This window comes from Balaenoptera physalus, assembly GCF_965194825.1.
Source record: "Balaenoptera physalus genome assembly, chromosome: 13".
Classification (NCBI taxonomy): Eukaryota; Metazoa; Chordata; class Mammalia; order Artiodactyla; family Balaenopteridae; genus Balaenoptera; species Balaenoptera physalus.
In genome coordinates, this window is record NC_138892.1 from 19984922 (window position 1) to 20002832 (window position 17911).

At 36.3% G+C, this 17911-nt stretch overlaps 1 protein-coding gene across 1 annotated transcript in view; it reads left to right on the forward strand.

The window, feature by feature from the left end:
• Positions 1–17911, forward strand: part of NUP37 (nucleoporin 37) — a 42131-nt gene that overhangs the window by 17886 nt on the left and 6334 nt on the right. The window contains exon 6 of the mRNA XM_082419525.1: positions 13823–13913. Within this exon, the coding sequence (XP_082275651.1) occupies positions 13823–13913 (91 nt within the window). The remainder of the gene's footprint in view (positions 1–13822; positions 13914–17911) is intronic.

A 17911-nucleotide genomic window follows, 5' to 3' on the forward strand; every position in this document is an offset into this window, starting at 1 on the left:
AAACTGCACACCAATATTCTTTATAAATACAGATGCAGAATCCTCAACAACATCCAGCTAAAACTAGGAAACTCTGAGAAGAAAACCAGCAAATCTTTATGACCTTGGATTTGGCAATGGTTTCTTAAATATGACACCAAAAACACATTTATTAAAAATAAATAAATAAATTGGACTTCATCAAAATTTAAAACTCTTGGACACCAGAGGACCCTATCAAGAGAGTGAAAAGACATCCGACTGAATGGGAGAAAATATTTGCAAATTATATATCTGATAAGGGTCTTATACAAGATATGCAAGGAACTCTTATAATTCAACAATAAAGAGACAAACAACCCAATCAAAAAATGGGCAAAGGACATGAGTAGACAATTGTCTAGAGAAGATATACAAGTAGCCAACAAGCACGTGAAAAGATGCTGAATGTCATTAGGGAAATGCAAATCAAAAACAAAGTGAAATACCACTAATACTCACTAAAATAACTGTAAACAAAAAGTCAGAAAAAAAACAAGTGTTGAAGAATGTGAAGAAACTGAAACCCTCATAGTTTTCTGGCAGGAATGTAAAATGGTGCAGCCGGCATGGAATAGAGTTTAGCAGTTCCTCAAAAAGTTAAACATGTGACCCAGCATTTCCAATCCTAGGTATATACCCAAAAGAATTAAAAACAGGTGTTCATTCAGACAAAAACTTGTAAAGGAATATTCCTAGCAGCACTATTTACAGTAGCCAAAAGGTGGAAGCAACCCAGATATCCATCAGTAAATGAAAGGACAAACAAAATGTGGTGTATCCATACACTGAAATAGTATTCAGCTATAAAAAAAGAATGAAATACAGATACATGCTACACCATGGGTGAAACTTGAAAACACTATGCTAAGTAAAAGAAGCCAGACATAAAATAGTCTGTGATTCCATTATATAAAATCTCCAGAAGAAGCAAATCCATAGAAACAAAACAGATGGTGGTTGCCAGGCAGTTGGAGGACAAGAACTTAGGAGTGACTGCTTAATGGGTACAGTGTTTCCTTTTGGAATAATGAAAATGTTCTAGAACTAAATAGTGGTGGTGGTTGCAGAACACTGTGAATGTGCCAAGTGTCCCTGTACACTTTAAAATGATTAAAATGGGGAGTAAAATAAGTGAATAAAATTTTTCAAATAGTAAGCTTTATTATGTAGTCCTACAATATGGAGCAGTGCTACAGTATGGATTCTTAAACATTTTGTACTATAAAGAGCAGAAGAAAGGTTTCTCTGACTGTGCCAACTCAAAAAACATTATTTTAAATACATTGTTGATCTGTGCATATTTTCTGATGTTTGACTCTGGCATTTTCAAGGACACACAGTATTATAATCAGCTAAGAGATTTGTGGCCTTAGGGACACCATTTCAAAACAATCTGTCCCCTGAGCAGGTTCATAAAGCTTATGTGTTTTGTTGAAAATTTCCAGATTCTGAATCAGAATGAAGATAGTCTCACTTGTACTAGTGTGTCAGTCTATCCATTAAAAAGTTATCACTTGTTTATCTCTTGATATAGAGAATGAATGTATAGAGAATTAATTAATATAGAGACTAGTTCATTCAGTCAGTAAATATCAAGTGTCTACTATGTGCCAGGTACTGTGCTGGGTACTTGGTAATCACTGATACGTTTTTAAACCTGTGAATAATCATTTCAGAACCATTTTAATCTTCTCTAAGACTGACAAAAGTATTTTATTTTCTATAAATGAATTACAGTATTAATAAGTAAATATTACTAAATATTTTATGGAATGCCTTACTGCATACTAACCAACAGTAAGTGCCTTACCTATATAAATTTGTTTAGTTTTTACAGCAACTCCAAGATAGGTTCAATTTTTACCCTCATTTTACAAGATGGGAAGTTAGGGCATAGAGAGGCTAATAATTTGTGGAAAGGGACATAGCTATTAAAGAGAGGAACTCAAATATCAAGCAGTGTGGCTCTAGTACCTGCACTCTTAATTCACTCACTCTTCTGCCTGAGTGGCTTTTTTTTTTTTTTTTTGGCTGTGTTGTCTTCCTTGCTGCGCAGAGGCTTTCTCCAGTTGCAGCGAGCGGGGGCTACTCTTCTATTGCGGTGCCTGGGCTTCTCATTGCAGTGGCTTCTCTTGTGGCAGAGCATGGGCTCTAGGTGTGCGGGCTTCAGTGGTTGCAGAGCACGCTGGCTCAGCAGTTGTGGCTTGCGGGCTCTAGAGCACAGGCTCAGTAGTTGTGACGAACGGGCTTAGTTGCTCCCCAGCATGTGGGATCTTCCCGGATCAGGGCTCAAACCCGTGTCCCCTGCATTGGTAGGCAGATTCTTAACCACTGCACCAGCAGTGAAGCCCCTGAGTGGCAATTTTCAAATTCATCCTGAGAAGATGGTATTTGTATCTAATAATATTTTAGATGTTTATTACTTCTCTGCATTCTCTAATATGACTTCATTTTTATCTAAGATTCCATCTAGTTTTAGTATTCTATAACCTCTGCAAGTTTATAAGAAAATTGAGTTCTCATTTAACTCAGTGGTTCTTTATCAGTCCCAAAACCCCCTTTTTAAACAAACGTTTTCTAATGTCTACTATATAATCTTAAATGAAACTCATGGAAAATATAACCTATCAAAATATATAATTGTAAAAAATATTATTTTAATTGTACTACATTTCTGTTAAATGCTAATAATAATATTTTAAATAAAATAGTATTTTAACTATACTACACATTTCTATAAAAAACAGATTGTTATAGAATAACAACGCAGTGTATATGCTCAGATACGACTGCATAAGAAGAAATAGTGAAGTGTAGTCTGTCACTCTTTACAAGGAATAAATTTGAGTATCAGAAAAATAAGATAACAGGAAAATGTAAGGCAGAGAGGCAAAGCTGCCAAGTTACACAGTTCCAGGGATATGGCTTGCAGAGTACGATGTAAATAGTGCCATCTGGAGTTTTGCAATGTCATAGCCTTGGGCAAAACTAGTTATTAGAATAAAAACTCAAGTCAGTAGTAATTTTTAAAATTTTACAATGGGAAGTGAAAGAGTATGGAAATAATGCTAATCAAAATAGAAATAACATGACAACACAAATTATAGGATATCACGTTGAAAAAATAAGGAAGGATAACATTCTTGCAAATCAGCCAGTTTTTATATGGATAGTATCAAAATAATTCACTGTTATGTCAGGGGATGGAGTACTAACAAAATTGAAAAAACATATCTCCTATCTTGAAATGGCCCCACCTTTTGAGGTATTTCTAAATTTTACTGTGATATTCAAAAGTCATCTAGAATGCCTAGCATCCCTGGTTACCTTTCACTAAACGCTTGTAGCACCCCAATCATTAGGATAACCAAAAATGTCCCCTAGGTGTTAGAATACCCCCCTGCTGAGAATCGTTGATTTAGATAATAAGTGACCAGGCCCTATTCTAAGTGTTTTATATGAATTAATTCATTTAATCCTCAAAAACCTTATTTGGTAGATTCTCTTATTCAAGAAGTTTTAGTCTTTTTATATTATTGAAAAAGCAGGTGTTCATATTACCTGTATGTTCTGATCAAAATCAAACATTATGTCGGGTTTAATAAAATTGATAGAATTATACTTAGTGTCATGTCTACAGATGTATTATCTTCTGTTTGTGAAGAATTTATGATTTTTTAAAAGATACCTTTGCTAAAACATTCTAGTACCAGTTCCTGAAATGAAGATGTCATGTTCCTTCTTCATATGTCATTAGCCCAGTTTTCATATGAGGAACAAGAGTAAGGAGAAATGGAGTTTTGTAGAGGATGAGGAAAATTATCCTAGAGTAGACTGCTCTGGCCTTTTCACTAATAAGGTATTTTGCAAGGCCAGCCATGCTTTATTACCTTAGAGTCATCTCAGCACAAGAAGAGAGCCCTTGTGTTAGGTATTCAGTGAGTAAGTGGGTGAAGGAATGAATAAAATTCTGTATCTGTCACCACATCTTTATTAAAAAGATGCCATTACCAAAGCATCTGACAGGAGATGTGTTTAAGAAAAGAAATTCCCAAGTAAATCATAGGATTGCTAGGCATTCGGCCTCATGTGCTACACCATTTCTTCTTTTTTTATTTATTTATTTATTTATTTTTGGCTGTGTTGGGTCTTCGTTGCTGTGTGCGGGCTTTCTCTAGCTGCGGCGAGGCGGGGCTACACTTCGTTGCGGTGCACCGGCTTCTCATTGCAGTGGCTTCTCTTACTGCACAGCATGGGCTCTAGGCGTGTGAGCTTCAGTAGTTGTGGCACACGGGCTCAGTAGTTGTGGCGCACGGGCTTAGTTGCTCTGCGGCATGTGGGATCTTCCCCAACCAGGATTTGAACCCGTGTCCCCTGCATTGGCAGGCAGATTCTTAACCACTGCGCCACCAGGGAAGTCCCTACACCATTTCTTTTATGGTCCCTCATCAAGTGCACCATATACAGGTATGCCATATATACACATATATATATGCACAGGAAAATACAAATACTAGTACTTCAAATTATGACCCAGCATTATCCAAAGAAGGTTAAAATTATTACAGTATTTGAGAGGTAAATAAGTGCATATTTAGAAAAATTTATTATCCCCTACTTCCAAAAGAAGGTAAAATGGTGTTTAAGTATTTAATGGGTTAAGCTTATTATTTTAAAAACTCACGAATACAGAACATCTCATTCCCAGTCAGTGCCAAATAACAGATGTTCTTGTATATTAAAAACAGTACTGTTCTGTAAGAACAAGTCAGACCAACAAGTATTTATTAAACACGTTTAGTATAGCCAACATTTAGTACTTTGGGGGATACAGAAGAAATAGAAGACCCAGTACTCACTGTAACTACAAAGGATGTCAGAACTAAATCCATTTCCTCCTCCTCCTCCCTAATAATCTTTTAAAATATTAGATAAAATTTATGGTGAAGGAAAATTGGCTTTTAGAAACCAAGGAATTCTTAGTTTAAGACTAAAATAATAGAGGCATGTAATGTACCATTCACTTTGTCTGTGAAACTTGGGATATTAGTAGTTGCCATGTTCTAGCTGTCATCATTTTTAACAAGAATGGGAGAAAGGGTGGGAAATAAAAAATGATCTTTTTTTTTTAGAAATGTAACCAAATTACTGGATAAGGGAATACTAAATTACATACGATATTCACTCAGTAGTGTCATTTTTTTTTAAATTATTACAAGAGAAAAAGAATGTTTATCAAATATCTTATATGTATCCCATGGTAGCTGAGTTCTTTCCATATCACTTCTGCTCATGTATATTTGAGTCTTCAAGATCCATAGTTAAGGCGGACTGTTCTCCCCCAACCCCACCCCAGTTGAGATCACAAAGTAAGTGATCTTTTTAAAAATAGTCCCTGGTGGCGCAGTGGTTAAGAATCCACCTGCCAATGCGGGAGACACAGGTTCGATCCCTGGTCCAGGAAGAATCCCACATGCTGCGGATTAACTAAGCCCGTGCGCCACAACTACTGAACCCACGTGCCTAGAGCCTGTGCTCTGCAACAAGAGAAGCCACTGCAATGAGAAGACCGTGCACTGCAACGAAGAGTAGCCCCCACTTGCCACAACTAGAGAAAGCCTGCGCACAGCAATGAAGACCCAATGCAGACAAAAAATAAATTTAAAAAAAAATTTTTTTTTAATAAATAAGAATAGTCCTTGTGTGGGAAACAGAGAAAGAAAGGGACTGAGAGCCTTCTGAAGGTAAGCCAATGAAGCATTCTTTGGGAGATCAATCTCCATTTAGGAGCAGTTAAACTATGCCTGAATAATTACAGGTACAAAGTGAAATCAGAAGAATCTGTATTATTCATTATAATGTTATGGTTAAATAATTCCAGAAAAAAAGTTTTCTGCTTGTCTTCTAAAATTCCCTCTAGTTTTTTATAGCATTTTGAATCAAGATCAATCATTGCATAGTTCTAATAAGAGCTTTAAGAGTGAAATAAAAGACAATTTGTGTTGAGTTTAACCTCTAGTGAATGAAACATAAGGATTCAATGTCTTTATAAGAAACATCCAAAAATTCTAGTAAAACCTTTTGATCACATTTGCAGATCTTCTTTAATTCAAGGCAATGAAATAGTGTGTTAATGAAAGATTATAATAGAGTAAAAGTTATAAAATGATGAAAGAATTTTCTGAAATTTTATATGATCGTGAACTGGTAATACCACTGTCTAGTATTTAACTCTTTGTTCTCTCATGTGCTCTCGTAGATGAAATATAAAACCAGTACTTCAAAGTGTATTACCGTACCATTGATCGCAGTAACTTTAAGCTTGCTTTATGTAGCCATTGTGTGGTTGTAATAAGTGAATTGTATAAATGAGAATCATATCCATGAACATTTTTCAGGTTTATTATGAAAGTCCATTTATGTAACTGTTAAAGAGTACCTTCCCTCCTTTATAGCATATAGTCAAATTTCAGTTGCCAAGTATATCAAAATTTTTCTTGGAAATAATGAAAGGCTAGTATTTCCTGGGTAGTATTACTGGTGTTTGTGTTAAGGTTTATGCTAGTTAAAGGAAAAGTCCTTTTATTCTGAATTCCTTGAAGATGAAATAACTAAATACGATCTGTTTTGAAAACTACCATATGGTATTTCTTTGCAGTTGAGAGTTTAATATTGAGGTTTTTTTTTTTTTAATCTTTATTGGAGTATAATTGCTTTACAATGATGTGTTAGTTTCTGCTGTATAACAAAGTGAATCAGCTATACATAAACATATATCCCCATATCTCCTACCTCTTGCGTCTTCCTCCCACCCTCCCTATCCCACCCCTCTACATGGACACAAAGCGCCGAACTGATCTCCCTGTGCTATGTGGCTGCTTCCCACTAGCTAACTATTTTACATTTGGTAGTATATATATGTCCATGCCACTCTCTCACTTTGTCCCACCTTAGCCTTCTCCCTCCCCGTGTTTGAGGTTTATTTTTAAATATGACAAAATATCTCACAATTCCTATCCTTCAAAAATCTGTTTGTCTACGTAAGTTGAATAAGATGTCAGTTCTCCTCTGGGGTGGCCTCAGGTAGTGTCTCACCTCTGTGATGATAAATTGGTAGTTTCTGCTGCATTTGTTTATAGTTTTAAGGAAAAATGAAGGAACAACATGTAAGCTTGTAAGATTTTTTTTAACCCCTCCAAGCCTTCATGAAGATGTACAATAGTAGATTGTTTTTTGAACGGTATAGTTGGTTTATTAGTGTTATATTTGAAACAGGCCACTTCCTGTGCCCTTCAAAACACACACAGTCTTTGATTATTGACTCTATTTTTGACTCATAATTTTTAATTATTGAAGGATAAAATAGTAAGCATAAGCAATTGTTTTTCATCCTTATAATTCTTCTTACTCTCATCAGTAAAATTTCTAATAATCCACTTCATTTATTATTACTACTACTTGCTTAGTAGTATGAAGTATTTTTTAAAAAAGCAGAATTAGTCTAATCTTATTTCTGAATATATTTGAAATACATATACTGAAAGTACCCTTCGCAAAATTCTTATTTTATGCTATCATGCCATTTTGTCACCTCCACTGTTAAAGCTTTTGCCTAGCTATCAAAGTTTTCTATAGTCTAAGCCACAAGCTGACAGTTTATTTACCACTGTAACCTACCATATCCCTATCAAGATTTGTCTACCTAATCCCTCAATTTGTGCATTCAATTATATGGTTCCCTACCTCTGAACTCCTTTTGCACTTAAAACCAAATATTTAGCAGTAAATAATTTTGTAATTTGTTTCATCTTTCTTCCTATTTGTGTGTTCACTTACTTAGGAAATATACCATGTTTTCCCCTCTTTTGAATTATCCATAGCATGATGAGTTACTTAGTGATCAATTACTAGGAAATGGGGGGGCGGGAGGAATCTTCATTTTGCTATCACAAACTCAGTGAAAACATGTTTCTTGTCTAAGAATGTTGGAGGTCCCTTTCCTATCCCCAGTAACATTGTAAAGTGCCTTCTCATCTTTATAACTACATCTAGGTATTACTTTTGTTCTTGCTTTCATATTTAATTAATCAGTACAGTGATTCATGTGAGCCAGTCATATCTTTTAGAAAGACTGTGGTTTGTATTTTTTGCTTTACCAGTTAAAGAGGGCCAAATGGATACAGATGTTGTCGTTTAATGTCATCCATCCCTTCTTTTGTCTGTGTTGTCATAAACATTTGGTAGCAGAAATTTCCTTCTACAATGAACTCCTTAACAGACAATGAGCTGCCAATTAAAAATGAAGAACAAACAAATGAACTAGTATTACCCAGGAAATTTCCTTTTGAATTTTCAGAGGGAACATCTCCCTCTACTAATTGTGAATGCAAAAGACCCTTGAGAATATGTAGGATATCCCATATATGCCAACACCCAATTTATGAGACCTTTTCATTAATTAAATGGGACAATTACATTTAAATACCATGTGGTTAAGAATACTTAATGTTCTGTTGAAAAGCACTCAGCCTGAAATAAGGCAATAATTTTAACAATAAACTACCAAAAGTAAGGTAAATGTAATTCATAATCTTAGATGTGGATATCTCTTCACCCCTACATTTTACAACTAAATCTGAGAGTTCTACTTAAGACCACAGAGTTGGGAGGGGTGGAGGCGTCTGTTACACTTGGATTCAAATTGTATCAAAACTCATTTTATTTATGTCAGCAGATTAACTTTACCTTAAAAGCTTTAGTTTTGAAATTTCCCTTGCAAACATTTGAATAGGTATACATATATGTTTTATATAGCTCCTGAGTTTTGGTCAAAGTAGTTTAATTTGATGTTATATTTTTATACTTTTTATAAAGGGTCTGTTATGTTTCCATGTGTTTGATTATGTGTGTTAAGGTTATAAACCCTTACAGCTTTTCTCTTTCTGTGATATACCATTTTCCTGAAAAGTATGCTTCTGTGGCTATAATTAACTTTTAGGTAATTTTATTTATTGTAAACAAATATACTAGCAATAAATTTGGAAATATGAAAATGTGAATTTATGATTTTTTTTCCTATTACAGTAGAAACTCTCTTATCTGACATGGTCCAAACCAGTAGCTCCTTAGATTAACGAAAAAGTCAGCAAACTCAGGAAATCATTTTAAAGGAATGTCTACCTACCTTATTTTAATATATAATGTATCTATGAAAATTTGCCAATTTGCCAGTCTTTTGATATTAGACCTAGGCTTGTTGTTTTTCTTAAGTTATGAGTCCATTGATTTGCATTAGACCTCTTTTTTGCCTGAACCACACCTAGTGTCTACAATGAAAACATTTGCTAAGCAGTCGTAATTCAAATATATCTAGATTTTTATTTTACTTGTTTTTGTAACTGTCATGCGTACCTAATTTAAGAGCTTTTTTTTTCATTTAGAAACTTACCTTTATTTGGTTGCCATCAACTTAGTTCCATTGAAACAGCTCTTTCACATTCATATTGTCGGCTTATATTAATTATGTAATTACACTAATAAGCATGGGTTTACATCACTTACAAACAGCAGTTCACTAAGCAAAAAACCCATATTCCTTCGAGGTAAGCCTACAACAAATGCACACGTGAGCTATTAGAAAGTAACCTTCTTGTTCTTGACAGTTCTGCCGAGAGAAAAAGGAGTCTGTCAGAAGGAGGTCAATTAAGGGAGTCTTTACTATACATTGTGTTCACTACATTTTAAAACTGATGGAAATTTTTTCATACACAGATACATGAAAATAACTAAAATGCAAGAAAAAAGGGGGATGATTTGAGAAATCAGCCTTACAAATAAGCCCAGCTGAAAAGTTGTGCCTTTTGCCATTAAGACAAATGATGCTTTTAAGATTGTTTTGTCAGAAAATTTGTCAAAGAAAGTTTAGACTTTTTCAGTTGGTGATTAAAAAGAAATATGGAAAAAAGAAAAAAAGATAAATGAGGTACAGCCAGTCTGGAAACCTATTTCACAATACCTGCTAATGTTGAACATATCTGTAAGCTATGATCCAGCAATTTCACGCCTAGCAGGTACCCAGCAGGTGGAGGTAGAGGGTGGGGAGATGTGGGCGTGTGTCTGTGTAAGGGGGAGGGAATGGTGTGTGGGTGTCTATATTCACTAAAAGACATGTACAAGAAGGATTATAGCAGGATTATTGGTAATGACCATAAATTAGAAACAACCTAAATGTCTGTCAACAGTAGAATGGGTAAATACATGGCAGTGTACTTAATTAATGGACTACTATGTACAGCAATGAGAATGAACAAAATACAACATGCAACAGTGTTGGTAAATCTCACAAGATTTAATGATGAGTGAAAGATGCTGGGACTTCCCTGGTGGGGCAGTGGTTAAGAATCCACCTGCCAATGCAGGAGGCACGGGTTCAGTCCCTGGTCCGGGAAGATCCCACATGCCGTGGAGCAACTAAGCCAGTGCGCCACAACTGCTGAGCCCACGTGCCACAACTACTGAAGCCCACACACCTAGAGCCCGTGCTCTGCAACAAGAGAAGCCACCACAGTGAGAAGCCCGCGCACCGCAACAAAGAGTAGCCCCCGCTCGCCACAACTAGAGAAAGCCCGCATGCAGCAACGAAGGCCCAACAAAGCCAAAAATAAATTAAAAAAAATTTTTTTTAATATATTAAAAAAGAAAGCTGCCAGACCAAGGAAATACATTCCATAGTATTTTCCATAGGATTCCATCTTTATGATGTTCCAAACCAGCATATGTAAGCTATGGTGTTAGACGTCAGGATGGTGGGTACTTTTTGTGAGAAGGCAAGGAAATAGGACTGGAAGGAAGCACAGATGACTTCTGGAGTTCTGGAAATACTATCTTAATTTCGGTGCTTTCTTCAAGTGTGTTCTCTTTGAGCTGTATGCTTCAGATTTGTGTATTTTTATTATATATGGTATACTGCAAAAAATGTATCAAAAAAAGAGGAATGTGACTTCATCTGATGGAACTAATATTAACTAGATGAGACATGCAGTAAAGACACAGGAAAATAAGTTGAGCTCCACAAAAGGATTTAAGAAGAGCTTAATTATGGAATCTATCAAAAAGGGAAATAAGACTTAACAACTTAAAGTGTACCATCTGTAGCTAATTTAGTTATAATAACTCATTTCAGCCCAATTTGTTGTATTTTGCATATTTAGTACTTGGATCATGCAACTGCTGAGAATTATATAATAAGCATATAATTATAAGCTGTAAATCATTTTATCCTAGTCCTGGAAAGTAATTTGGATTACCCTTCTCATTTTTAAATCAGTTTTTGTTGGTGGTTTGTTTTTGGGTTTTATTTCCCCCAAAAAGTATGTCAGGTTCTGTTCAGGTTAAGTACTGTTTAAAAATTAGACTAAAATTTGGTTCATTGGACAGGAATATACTTCATTAATGGACCTGTTTTATAGAATATCTTTATCCATGTTTTTTTTAATCTCTTTGGTTTCCTTCATTTGAAAAGGAAAAAATCATGAAAATATTCTGTATGTATTTATTCACTATAATAGCAAACAAAAATCAAATACATATTAGAATAAGATCAAAAGAATGGAGCCTTTAAACCATTCTCTCATGGGATTCACTGAATATGCAAGACAAATTTCTGCTGTTTCAATGGTGGTAAAATATGTGCTAGCCCAGCACTTTATTACGTAAAAGGCAATAGAGAAGAAAGAAATATTCAGTTGCCATAACTAATAATCTTATTTATTGTGGGAAGTGAAATACAATTGAATAAATCCATGGTAAATGTGATTCCCCTCTTCAATTAAATTGTAATTGTCTCCCTGTATAGTAAATACAGATAAAAGTGTTGATTTGGCAAGAGAAAAGTGTATGCTGCTAAATTATTTAATCAAGTAGATAATCATTTTTAAAAACATATTTGTTAGTTTATATGTAACGAGGGTATTTCAAGATTGGAGATCCTGTAATTTCTATAAAAAGGAAAAAATTTTTTAAATGATGTGGTTTGGCACAGAATAGTAGTGGCATTGTTCAATAAATATGTCTTCTTTCTTTGAAATAAAAGTTTGCCTCAACTTTAAAAACACATTCTCTAAGTTTCTTGAAATTGTTTTATGGTCCCTAATGAGATATGAACTATAAAACCTAGAAGAAAAAGTCCAGGGCATTCTAATGAATGCATTCGGTTCTTAAGGACCAGACTGTGTGGGCACTTTGCCAGCCACCCATCACCTTCTGTCTCCTGCCATGCTAACTCTGTGCCACACTCTGTACCAGTGAGATATAACAATAGCTGAGTGTGAAGAGTGAGCTAGAAATGAGCAGTCTGGTTGGGGAATAAGACTTCTCACAACAGAGCCATTACTGAGACTTCTGAATGTTGATCTCCACTCTGGGTATGGGAAAAAAATTGAGACGGAACTTGAGTAGGTTGGTTGTTGTTACTCTGAATTTGTAAGTATTGAGGAGAGGGAGAGTAGGAGGAACCAGGTGCTTGTTCCTTCAGCCCTTCTATCCTTTAATCTGGTAGCTAGCAATCAAGGCCCCTTTTGAGAAGAATTGGGGAAGTGAGCCAGATCAGAAAAGGTAAAAGAGGGCTTCCCTGGTGGCGCAGTGGTTGAGAATCTGCCTGCCAATGCAGGGGACAAGGGTTCGAGCCCTGGTCTGGGAAGATCCCACATGCCGCGGAGCAACTGGGCCCGTGAGCCACAATTACTGAGCCTGCGCGTCTGGAGCCTGTGCTCCGCGACAAGAGAGGCCGCGATAGTGAGAGGCCCGCGCACCGCTATGAAGAGTGGCCCCCGCTTGCCACAACTAGAGAAAGCCCTCGCACAGAAACGAAGACCCAACACCGCCATAAATAAAATAAATAAATTTAAAAAAAAAAAAAGAAAAGGTAAAAGATAAGAAGTAGCCCCTGGCATGGGAACTCAAAGGCAGAAGGAATAAGCAACTATGGGAAATTACTATCTCCCTAAATTCACATCATTTCATACTAGCTTCTTTATATGCTATTTTTAAAATGGGGGCTTCCCTGGTGGCGCAGTGGTTGAGAGTCTGCCTGCCAATGCAGGGGACACGGGTTCGAGCCCTGGTCTGGGAAGATCCCACATGCCACGGAGCAACTGGGCCCATGAGCCACAACTGCTGAGCCTGCGCGTCTGGAGCCTGTGCTCCGCGACAAGAGAGGCCTCGACAGTGAGAGGCCCGCGCACCGCGATGAAGAGTGGACCCCGCTTGCCGCAACTAGAGAAAGCCCTCGCACAGAAACGAAGACCCAACACAGCCATAAATAAATAAATAAAAATAAATAAATTTAAAAAAAAAAAATGGGGGCATTGGGGTAGGGGAGGGGGGTACAGGTGTATGTTTTAAGCACCCCTGGTAGAAATTATTGTTAATCGAAGTGACTGCTGAAGTTGGAATGCAACCTGATTAGTGACCTAGAAACTTCAAGATCCTGTCCACAAAATAAAAGAGTTCATGAATAATTTAATTTGGTTACTGTGTTAGTGTTGCCGTACTAGATTAATTAGAGAGAAAATGTATGTGACTGTTTTTCCATTATTGAGTGTGGTAAAACTTAAATTCTTCATACTACTTTTACATTTTCTAAAATAATTATAATTTTGTTATAATTTTCTTTAAAGGATATGCTTTAAATACAGATGTCTACCCTATAATCTCTAGTTGATAGCTTTGAATAAATTTATGGAAATTTAATTTTTTTAGTAATTATCAAAACTTTAACATTATACTCCTATTCTTTTATTAGGATTTGGAACTTGGAAGGAATACAGACAGCTCATTTTCTTCTTCGTTCCCCTGGAATGAGTGTGTGCTGGCATCCTGAGGAAAGTTTTAAGGTTATTATTTATAACTTAGCTTTCTTCTATCTAGCTGAAAAGACATATACATGTGTAATACTTGCACACATAGAGGAGAAAAATCAATGACTTTTTCCACCTCAGAGACTCTTTTTTTTTTTTTAAAGGAATAAATGTGGTTTTTTGTACATTTTTTTTTAATTGGGCTATTCTCTTACTGTTGAGTTTTGAGAGTTCTTTTTTTAAATTTATTTATTTATTTTTGGCTGTGTTGGGTCTTCGTTTCTGTGTGAGGGCTTTCTCTAGTTGCGGCGAGCGGGGGCCACTCTTCATCGCAGTGCGCGGGCCTCTCACTGTCGCGGCCTCTCTTGTTGCGTCCTCTCTTGTTGTGGAGCACAGGCTCCAGACACGCAGGCTCAGTAGTTGTGGCTCATGGGCCTAGTTGCTCCGCGGCATGTGGGATCTTCCCAGACCAGGGCTCGAACCCGTGTCCCCTGCATTGGCAGGCGGATTCTCAACCACTGCACCACCAGGGAAGCCCTCAGAGACTCTTAATTAGCACAAATGCATTTGGATTAATCTAGAACCTTAAAAGTTCTCTGTAATTAAGTTTTTATTTGACAATCATCATCTATAAATGGCATTTATTCAGAGTACACTTTTCATGCCCTCTGATAGGTTATGATCTAAAAACTAATGCCCAGACTATCTAGTAAGCAGTATTTGTTTAAAAAAAGTTAAATCCATGTTCGTGAGCCATAGTTTATAAACAGAAAGCATCAGTGGCTTAAGGCAAATTTGACCTAGCTGCAGTGGTATTCAATTCCTATTCATAGTAAAGCTTTCTAAAATTCAAAAATACACTGTGAGTTATTATCAATTGACCTTAACTTAATTTCATTGAGAAGATAGGAGCCATTCACCAAGAGTTCTCTCATTTGCCAGTATCTTCTCTTGGGGATTGCTCTATTTTATCCTTCCCTAGGATCTAAGAAGTTGCCACGTTCATCTTCTTAAAGTTAGTCCTTCCACTGTCTGGAGTTCATGTTAGTTCCTAGGCATCCTGCTTTTCATAGCCCTGTAATGTCTTCATACTTCTCCATGACTCTTTTCTGTCCTCACACTTGGCACAAAAAGGTAGCCTTGATTAATCATGGCAGAAACTTACATAGTACCTATATATGCTTGGCTCATTGTCAGCATCTCATATTAAGTTAGGTCATTTAATCCACATGGCAACCTTATGAGATGGGTACTGTGATGATTTCATTTTACAGATAAGGAAACCAAAGCTCAGAGGAGTTAAGTAACTTGCCCAAGTTCACACAGCTACTAACTGGAAAAATTGGCATGTGTACCCAAGCAACCTCCTCCATATGTCTTGCTCTTAACCATTACGTTCTTCTGTTTCCCCTTTTTAGTCTATCTTCTTCACACCTTTTATTTCTGAATATTTGAACCCATCACTTAACACCTCTTAACTTCAGTTCCTCTTTCCCTATCCCTTGATCTAACTCTTTAATCTTATTCAGTCTCCTCTACTCTCTCAAAAGTCATCAGTGATATTTTTAACAAATCCAATGGGCTTTTCTTCCATTCTTAGTCTCAAGGCAGCTTTTTACACTATTGATCACTTCTGCCTTGAAACCCTGCTCACTTGGTCTTTAAAACTGCATTATTCTCGTCCTCTTGAGCATCTGTGCATGTATATTCCCTTTTTCTTCCTCCACTGCTAACTCTTCTTTCACCATGTATTTGTAAATTGTTGTAAGGAGTAGTTCTCACCCATACTATACCCTTTATTATAATAGAGGATAAAGGAATGAATAAAGTCCTTGTCATTGAGTTACACACTGACTTATAAGTAAGAAAAACATGTATATACAGTTACACAGATTTTAAGTGTTGGAATCAAAATCTTGTTAAGTAGAATGATGACATAAGTTTTAATCAGATCTGCTCACAGTCTTCAAGATAATCCTGAGCCGAGATGCCCCAGACTACATAAGTGTGTTCTCTGGGATTCCATGAAAACTTGTTTCAGGCCTGTTGGATATTTTATCAGTAGAATTATATTCTGTATGTGTACATGAGCGCAATTTTCTGATTTATTCATATTACATGTATAGGGATTATTTCCATGTGTAAGTAAATCTTATTTCTGAATCCAGGTCCTAAATTTTATGTCTAGATTTCTCCCCTGTAGCAGTGAGTCTACTTGAAGCATAATCAAGGAATCTACCAAAATGTTAATATTACCATATATAAATATCATAGGCCACTTTTTAAAAACTGTGACCTAAAAAAAAAACCAAAAACTGTGACCTAGTTGAGAAATGAGGATGTTTATTATAACCTCTGTCCCAAAACTTATATCTTAATTTATGGTTATTTGAGATCCCTTTCTTCCATATGCTTTAAGTTAATTTCTATTATTCTTCTATATAACACTGAAATTTCACCCTACCCCATCTCCTTTTTTTTTATTGTTCCCATGACTTCAGAATGTTGGGAAATCCCTGCTCTAAATCGCATCAACTCAAATATCCTGAAATCATCTTTGGTATCTTCCTTTCCTATATGCAAATGTTTCCAGGTCTTTTAAGTTTTTCTTCACTGTCACTACAGTACATTCCTCTTGGTCATTAATGTGTATTCTCACCTTTCTATTCTCACAAGTCATCCTTGCCAGTCCTTGTTTCTAAAATCTTTGGCTCTTCAATCTGATTCTTCTTGCCTACTTCAGTTAGACTAATATTTAAATATCAGTTTCATCGTGTCACTACTAAACTCAAAAACCTAAAATTACAGAAAGGCAACACAGAGTAGCAGTTAAAGGTATGGACTCTTGAGTTAACTACCCGGAGTCAAATCCCAGTTTCACCAGTTACTAGCTATATGATCTCTGGCAGGTTACAAAACCTCTCTCAATCACTACCTTCAATTCCTCATCTTGTAAAATGGAAGCTCATGAAGATTAAATGAGTGAACACTTATAAAGTCCTTAAAAGAAAACCTGATACATAATAAGCACTCAGTCAATTTCAGCTGCTTGTCATTGTTGACACTATTATTACTACTGAAACAATCTCGTGGTTCTCATTGGTCTGCCATATCAGATGAAGCCCAGAATTTTTGTTCTGTTATGCTTGGTCTTGATGAAAATGAGGGAGCCAGAGAAGAAAGAGAGATGGGTCCATGATCACCTATCTCATAAAATTCTTATGAAAATCTTGTGAGATATAAAGTACACAAAAGAGCCATGTAATGTGGAAAGCACAAAGCAAACACTAGCATTTAATAGTAAAGTTAATAGGGAATTCCCTGGCAGTCCAGTGGTTAGGACTCAGCACTTTCACTGCCGGGGCCTGGGTTTGATCCCTGGTTGGGGATCCCACAAGGTGCGTGGCGATACATCACCATCACCATCATCATCATCATCATCATCATCATCATCATCAAGTTACAAAAGTCAGAAGATCTCTAGAAGCGAAGCTCTTAAGTCCAATAAACCACAGTTGGAGCTAGGATTTCATCAGGTGGTAATAACAGAAGCAAGCATTTAGGATGTCATGGGATCAGAGGGTTTGGACTGAGGACATCCTTTTCTCTGACCCTAAGAGAAAAGAGGTTAGAGCTGCCAAATGAAATGAGGTGTAACAATCAACATTTGTTGAATGCTTTCTCAGTGCCAGGAGCTGTGCTGAGAACTTCATGTAAGTTCTCTCATATAATTTCACAAATACTCTCAGGTTGGTAGCATTATTCTATCTATTTTGTAGGTAAGAAAACTGAAGCACCAAAAGATTAATTTGCCCTAGATCACACAGTCACAGATTTGACCTCAGTCTGATTCAAGTACTACAGTGTTCCTTGCTATTTGAGATATTTCCCCTGTGAAAAGTCAGTACAAATTACTGTTTATGGTTCTGAAAAGTCCAAGAAGAATTCCCCTGTAATGTTTTTAGATCCAGCAATTCTGAAACTTAAAAAATTAACTTTTTTACTCTATCTGCTCTTTCAAAACAACAACAAAT